At 47.9% G+C, this 8,374-nt stretch overlaps 1 protein-coding gene across 3 annotated transcripts in view; it reads right to left on the bottom strand.

Moving 5' to 3' along the window:
• ERBB2 (erb-b2 receptor tyrosine kinase 2) overlaps positions 1-8,374 on the bottom strand; it is a 117,447-nt gene that overhangs the window by 33,058 nt on the left and 76,015 nt on the right. For all 3 annotated transcript variants that reach the window (XM_056547799.1, XM_056547800.1, XM_056547801.1), the window contains exon 3: positions 5,437-5,626. In XM_056547799.1, coding sequence (XP_056403774.1) covers positions 5,437-5,626 — 190 coding nt within the window. The remainder of the gene's footprint in view (positions 1-5,436; positions 5,627-8,374) is intronic.

The raw sequence follows: 8,374 nt of genomic DNA, 5'->3' as shown, positions 1-8,374 counted from the left end.
CAGATATTTTTAAATGTTTTTCCCAATTTAGGGGAATATGTGTCATCAACAGGGATGGACCAGTGCGGTCACCATAAAGCTACTGGCAGTAATAATATCTACTACGTCCTCAGGCCACGTGGTTTATAGGACAGCCAGACAGAACGTTTCTCCAGCTTCCGTATTTCCAGGGAGACGGCTCGCAGTACGACTAGGGTAGTAAAACGGTTTTAGGCTTAGCTTGTCCAATAGTGGAATGGGCCAGTGACCAACTATCTAAACCAGTGGTCCCCAAACTGTGGCCCTACAGATGTTTCAAAACTACAAATCCCAGCATGCCTGGACAGCCGTTGGCTGTCCAGGCATGCTGGGAGTTGTAGTTTTACAACATCTGGAGGGCCACAGTTTGGGGTAGGGATCGACCGATTATCGGTATGGCCGATATTATCGGCCGATAATCACGATTTTGGGCATTATCGGTATCGGCAATTACCTTGCCGATAAGCCGATAATGCCCCGCCCCCCGCACCGGCACCACCGCGACCGCCCCAAACCCCCACCCCCCGACGCGCCGCACCGCACAGCGACCGCCCCCCCGGACCCACCACACCGCGTCACACCCCCACCGTAGTGCTGGGCGGTATACCGGTATGGATTTTTGCCCATACCGCTATACCGGTCGGGCCCCTCCCCCACCCTCCGTGTCAATAAAAAAAATTTAACTTACCCGTAATGGGGGTGGTCCGGGCCATCCATCCTTCCTGTAGTGTCCGGCGGCATTCCGGGTGGAGGGTGAACCGGTCCGGGCTGTCCTTCTTCTCCGGGGGTCATCTTCTCCACTCCGGGCAGGCTCCGGCCTAGTACGCTGCATAGACGCCGCTACGCCGTGACGTCAGGTGCGTCACTGCGCAGTGGCGTCTATACTGCGTTACTAGGCCGGAGCCTGCCCGGAGTGGAGAAGATGACCCCCGGAGAAGAAGGACAGCCCGGACCGGTTCACCCTCCACCCGGAATGCCGCCGGACACTACAGGAAGGATGGATGGCCCGGACCACCCTGACAGGTAGGGGGAGAGAAGCGGGTGGTGGCGGCGGCGGCGGCCTTTGTCACCGCAAAAGCCACTGCAGTGCATTGATTTAAAGCGCCCGCTTTAAATCAATGATCTGCAGCGGTGTCGCGGGGGAATAAATAGCCGATAATTTATACCGGAATATCGGTATAAGTTATACCGATATTCCGTCTAACCTCCACCGATTATCGGTATCGGCCCTAAAAAAACGATATCGGTCGATCCCTAATTTGGGGACCACTGATCTAAACCATAGCAGATCTCTCTAAGGCTGCATTCACACCACGTTTTTCAACTACGGTAACCGTATACTGTTTTCCGCAAAAAAACGTGTCTGACCGTATCCGAAACCGTATGCATAGAGAATGCATTGTAAACCGTATTCCAGATGTTGTGTACGGTTGCATCCGTTTTGCCTCGGATACGGTTTTGCCGATTTTTCAACCGTAGGCAAAAACGCTGTCGACCACGTATTTGCCTCTGGTTGGAAAACCGTATGCGAACCGTATGTGGTTCTTTTAACATTGTTGTCTATGAGAACCGTACACAGAATTTCAGAATACGGTTGCACGCGGTTTTTCTAATCCGTTTTTGGAGTTGACACATATTTTGGAGTTGACAAAATAGCAAAACCGTTGGCAAAAACTGATGCAAACGGATAGAACCGTACAGGGAAAAACCGTATACGTTTTAATTTGGAGTTATACGGTTGTATACGTTTGCATACGGTTTTTGACATACGTTTTTTAGCGGAAAACCGTATACGGTAACCGTATTTGAAAAACGTGGTGTGAACCCAGCCTTAGGCTGCATTCACACCACGTTTTTGCAATACAGTTCCCGTATCAGGTTTTTGATTAAAAACTGATTCCTCAAAACCGGACTAAACTGTATCAAAACGTGTGTACAAATTTCAACCCGTATACAGTTAAAAACCATATACGGATTGAAAAATGATGTCCAGTTGCATCCGTTCTGTAAGAAAAAAACTTATGTTTTTAACTTTTCACTCCATTTTTAATAAAGTTTCACTTGTTTGATTGAAATTCCAAGAAAAAAAACTGTGCAAAGTCAAAAACCGTATGGTGAAAACCGGATGGAACCGTACGCACATACGGTTCTGTACGGTTCCCATTGACTCCTATGTTTAAAAAAAAATTATACGGTTTAATACAGTTTTTCACCCGGACCAAAAAACGTGGTAGACTACGGTTTTGGGTACGGGGAAAAAAAACTGACAAAACCGTACAGGATGCAAAACGGACACAACCTGATGCATCTTTTGGCATATGGTTTTCAATGGAGAGTCAGTGCATACGGTTTTCAATACGGTTCCGTACGGGTTTCACATTGAAAACTTATACAGGAACTGTATTGCAAAAACGTGGTGTGAACCCAGCCTAACCCTACTATATTATAGCGTTCAAAGTGTTTACACTCCCAAGCATTACTGTCACAGACACGTCTAAAGTTTTGATCCTTTGGGGTCTAAGTGTTAAAGAGGTACTCCGCCCCAGGACATCTTATCCCCTATCCAAAGGATAGGGGATAAGATGTTAGATCACCGCGGTCCTGCTGCTGGGGACCCCGGGGATCGCCGCTGCGGCACCCCGCCATCATTACTGCACAGAACAAGTTCGCTCTGTGCGTAATGATGGGCGATACAGGGGCCGGAGCATCGTTACGGCTCCGCCCCTCATGACATCACGGCCCCGTCCCCTTAATGCAAGTCTATGGCAGGGGGCGTGACGACCGCCACGCCCCCTTCCCATAGACTTGTATTGACGGGGGCGGAGCCGTGACGTCACGAGGGGCGGATCCGTGACGTCATGAGGGGCGGAGCCGTGACATAACGAGGGGCGGAGCCGTGACATAACGATGCTCCGGCCCCTGTATTGCCCGTCATTATGTGCAGAGCTATCTCACTCTGCGCAGTAATGATAGCGGGGTGCTGCAGCAGCGATCCCCGGGGTCCCCAGCAGCGGGACCCCGGCGATCTGACATGTTATCCCCTATCCTTTGGATAGGGGATAAGATGTCTAGGGGCGGAGTACCCCTTTAAGGACCTAAACCTATCACTATAGCACTTCACTTTGTGGCTCACTGCTCTCCCCGTCTTCTTGGAGGAGTCGGGTTCTCCGGTAAGTCCATGGAAAGTTTATTTCACATTTATGTCATATCTTAACTATTTTCATATGAAAAAAAAATTGTTTCTATCTTAGGCCGGGTTCACACCACGTTTTTGCAATACAGTTCCCGTATACATTTTCTATGTGAAAACCGTACGGAACCGTATTGAAAACCGTATGCATTGACTCTCCATTGAAAACCGTATGCCAAAAGATGCATCAGGTTGTCTCCGTTTTGCATCCTGTACGGTTTTGTCAGTTTTTTTTCCCCCGTACCCAAAACCGTAGTCTACCACGTTTTTTGGTCCGGGTGAAAAACTGTATTAAACCGTATACGGGTTTTTTTGACATGGGAGTCAATGGGAACCGTACAGAACTGTATGTGCGTACGGTTCCATCCGGTTTTCACCATACGGTTTTTGACTTTGCACATTTTTTTTTCTTGGAATTTCAATCAAACAAGTGAAACTTTATTCATGATGGAGTGAAAAGTTAAAAACGTATACGTTTTTTCTTAAAAAACAGATGCAACCGGACATCATGTTTTAAACTGTATACGGATAAAATTTGTCCACACGTTTTGATACAGTTTAGTCCGGTTTTGAGGAATCAGTTTTTCCTCAAAAACCTGATACGGGAAATGTATCGCAAAAACGTGGTGTGAATGCTGCCTTATACAGCTAAGAATTTCTGCCATCTTTGTGTTCTGTTGAGCACCAAGATGGCTTTGGTCTCCTTCTATATGGGTAAGTGCAGAGGTATAACATGTAGATTTTGGGTCCCAGTGCAAAATCTGTACCAGAGCCCCCCCGTTGAGCATGAGCCATTTATCATACTGGTGTATTCTTATGTGGCACAGGTTTTGGGCCCCCTCAGACACCAGGGACTGGATGCATCTGATACTTCTGCATCCCCTATATAGCTAGGCCTCTTGTTAAGTGGCAATTTGTGTTGAGCTTTTTTCTACCTTTGGCCCCCCAGCTGCAGCAAAGAGAAGGGAACCCAGGTATAGGATGCCCTTGTTTCCCAGAGGAGATAGTAAGGAGGGCTGTGAGAGCCCCAGGATGGGGGCCCCGTTCCAATATTTCCTATGGCATCGCCTCTTCTCTTTGCTTTCCTTACCTTAAAATTCAGCAACAAACAATCCTCTTACAGATCTATAAACGTATAGTAGAATCAATAGTGATTGGATGTAGCATTACAGTGATCCCTCAACTTACAATGGCCTCAACATACAATAGTTTCAACATACAATGGTCTTTTCTGGACCATTGTAAGTTGAAACCAGACTCAACATACAATGCTACGGACAGTCCAGATCTGTGAAACGTGTCAATTAGAGATGAGTGAACTTACAGTAAATTCGATTCGTCACGAACTTCTCGGCTCGGCAGTTGATGAATTATCCTGCATAAATGAGTTCAGCTTTCAGGTGCTCCCGTGGGCTGGAAAAGGTGGATACATTCCTAGGAGACTCTTTCCTAGGAATGTATCCACCTTTTCCAGCCCACCGGAGCACCTGAAAGCTGAACTAATTTATGCAGGATAAGTCATCAACTGCTGAGCCGAGAAGTTTGTGACGAATCAAATTTACTGTAAGTTCGCTCATCTCTAGTGTCAATGGCTGGAAAAAACGACCAATCAGAATAGGCATTCACTGGTAAAACCCCTGTATTACTGAAGTGTATGCACTGACTGGTGTCTGGTAGCGCCCCCTACAGTACAGGGAGGTATTACATGTTCTGTACACTTTACCTGTACCAGGGTTACCTGCACCTCTGGACACCAGGTGAGGGCGGCTCCATGTTACTTTTTTAGGACACTGCGTGTACTGTACAGGACCCTGAAGAAGCTCCTGTCCTCAACATAGACCAGTGTTTCCCAAGCAGGGTGCCCCCAGCTGTTGCAAAACTACAATTCCCAGCATGCTGGGAGTTGTAGTTTTGCAACAGCTGGGGGCTCCATGCTTGGGAAACACTTACACAGACAGTGGTTACAGCTCCCAGCAGATCTTTATTACTTTTATATGTAAGGATTTGCTTTATCTATATTAGTTATCTACTTATTTTTCTTTAATCCTCACTTTTTCCTATTTTTGGATGACATTTTGGTGCCTTTAGAACCAATTACCAGGTTTCCATAGAGTTCTGGTCTCAACATACAATGGATTCAACATACAATGGCCGTCCAGGAACCAATTAATATTGTAACTTGAGGGACCACTGTACTTCCCTTACATAAGCCTACAAGCATGACTTACCTGTAAGACTCCTCATGCGCAGTTCTCGCAGGCCGGCCGCTGCTCCTCCAGACTGCGAGTTGTACAGCACTGCTAGGGCATACCGATCCTGGAAGAGTTGAGCCCCTCGAATAATGCGCAACTTCTCCAAGGGGATATAACTCAGCAGATTGTGAGCTATTAAAACATAGCCCTGAACTTCCTTAATGTCCTAAAATAGCAATAAAGGGTTATGTCATACATCGTGCTACCATGGTCAACACGCCATTCTAGATGCCCTTACAGGGATGCAAATTGCTTTATGAGACTGAATGCTAGAAATGGTGCAATTCTAATAACTAAATGAATGGGTGTCCAAGCTGCTTAAAGGGGTACTCTGGTGAAAACCTTTTTTCTTTTAAATCAACTGGCTCTGAAAAGTTTAACAGATTTGTAAATTACTTCTATTAAAAAATCTTAATCCTTCCTGTACTTACTAGCTGCTGAATACTACAGAGGAAATTCTTTTCCTTTTGGAATGCTCTCTGAGGACATCACGAGCACAGTTCTCTTTGCTGACGTTATTATAATAATAATAATAATAAGTCTTTATTTATTGTTGTCCGTAGTGGGATTTGAACCCAAGTCCCCAGCACTGCAAGGCAGCAGTGCTAACCACTGAGCCACCATGCTGCCCTTAGCATACATCTGCTATGCACGGTTGCTAAAATCTACAGAGATGTCAGCAGAGAGCACTGTGTTCGTGATGTCATCAGTGTTCCAAAAAGAAAGGAATTTCCTTTGTAGCATTCAGCAGCTAATAAGTACAGGACGGATTAAGACTTTTTAATAGAAGTAATTTACAAATATGTTTAACTTTCTGGCTCCAATTGATTTAAAAGAAAAAAGGTTTTCACTGGAGTACCCCTTTAAAGGGGTAACCCTCTAGACATTTTAGCCCCTAGCCAAGGGATAGGGGATAACATGTCTGATTGTAGGGGGGGGGGGGGGGGTCTGGCCACTGGGATGTCCTGCGATCTCCAGGCCAATGCTGGGGCGTTACGGTCATGATGGTGATGGTGATGTTACGGTACACCCCTCCATTAATTTCTAAGGGAGGGGGTGTGAGTTCGCTCCGTGCACCGGATGACTGGCATGAGACCGTCGGGGTCCTTAGTGGCCAGACCCCCCGCGATCAGACATGTTATCCCCTATCCTTTGGATAGAGGATAACATGTCTAGCAGCGAAGTACCCCTTTAAATAACATCATAGGCCCAGCAGCTTTATCATTCTAGACCAGCATTCTCATTCTAGACCTCCAGATGTTACAAAAGTACCACTCCCAGCAATGCCCAGGTATGCTGGGAGTTGTAGTTTTGCTAAATCTGAAGATCCACAGTTTGGAGACCACTGTTCTAGACTATGAAGGTATCTTGCCTGTCTACACATTGCATTATCCCTGACGGCTAAGGGTGGGTTCACACTACGTTTTCTCCCATACGGGAGCGCATACGGCAGGGGGGAGCTAAAACCTCGTGCTCCCGTATGCCTTCGTATGCGCTCCCGTATGTCATTCATTTCAATGAGCCGGCCGGAGTGAAACGTTCGGTCCGGTCGGCTCATTTTTGCGCCGTATGCGCTTTTACGACCGGACCTCAAACCGTGGTTGACCACAGTTTTAGGTCCAGGGAAAAAGCGCATACGGTGCAAAAATGAGCCGACTGGACTGAACGTTTCACTCCGGCCGGCTCATTGAAATGAATGACATACGGGAGCGCATACGAAGGCATACGGGAGCGCGAGGTTTTAGCTCCCCCCTGCCCTATGCGCTCCCGTATGGGAGAAAACGTAGTGTGAACCCACCCTAAGACTGATCACATAAGGCCCCGTAATACCCGATTTAAGGTGTGCTGCTGTCTGGCGTTTGTTCACGAGACCAGAAAATGAGGGTAGTCTGTAAATGACAGCAGAACATGAACTCAGCCTGGGACTGTGAGACAGTAAATGTGTTTTATGACCTCAATTCAGAAATACTGTATTTTTCGTCGTATAAGACGCACTTTTTCTTCCCCAAAACTGGGGGGGAAAAAGTTGGTGTGTCTTATAAGGCGAATACACCCCTATCGCGGCGGTCCCTGCGGCCATCAACGGCCGGGACCCGCGGCTAATACAGGACATCACCAATCGCGGTGATGCCCTGTAATAACCCTTCAGATGCGGCGATCAAAGCTGACCGCCGCGTCTGAAGGGAAAGTGACACTAACCCGGCTGTTCAATTGGGCTGTTCGGGACCGCCGCGGTGAAATCGCGGCATTCCGAACTGCATACAGGACACCGGGAGGGACCTTACCTGCCTCCTCGGTGTCTGCTCCGTGCCGGGATCCCCTGCATGGCCGGCGCTCTCCTACGTCGCCATCACGTCTTCGTGCACCCCGTCCCGTCATCCAATAGGAGCGGCGTGCGTAGCGACGTCATGGCGGCGACAGAGAGCGAGGATACCCGGCAGCAGAGACATTCCGGAGCGATGGGGACGCGGCGACAGCGATGGAGGGCGACATCCAGGGCAGCGGTGACGGGTCCGGAGCAGCGGGGACACGTGAGTATTACCTCCTATACCAGTGGTCTTCAACCTGCGGACCTCCAGATGTTGCAAAACTACAACTCCCAGCATGCCCGGAAGGCCAACGGCTGTCCGGGCATGCTGGGAGTTGTAGTTTTGCAACATCTGAAGGTCAGCAGGTTGAAGATCACTGTCCTATACTTTACATTGTATTTGGTTCAGAATTAGAGATGAGCAAACTTACAGTAAATTCGATTTGTCACGAACTTCTCGGCTCGGCAGTTGATTACTTATCCTGCATAAATTAGTTCAGCTTTCAGATGCTCCGGTGGGCTGGAAAAGGTGGATACAGTCCTAGGAAAGAGTCTCCTAGGAATGTATCCACCTTTTCCAGCCCACCGGAGCACCGGAAAGCTGAA

The sequence above is a fragment of the Hyla sarda genome, chromosome 12 (assembly GCF_029499605.1).
Source record: "Hyla sarda isolate aHylSar1 chromosome 12, aHylSar1.hap1, whole genome shotgun sequence".
Taxonomy (NCBI): Eukaryota; Metazoa; Chordata; class Amphibia; order Anura; family Hylidae; genus Hyla; species Hyla sarda.
This window is presented reverse-complemented; position numbering and strand designations above follow the sequence as displayed.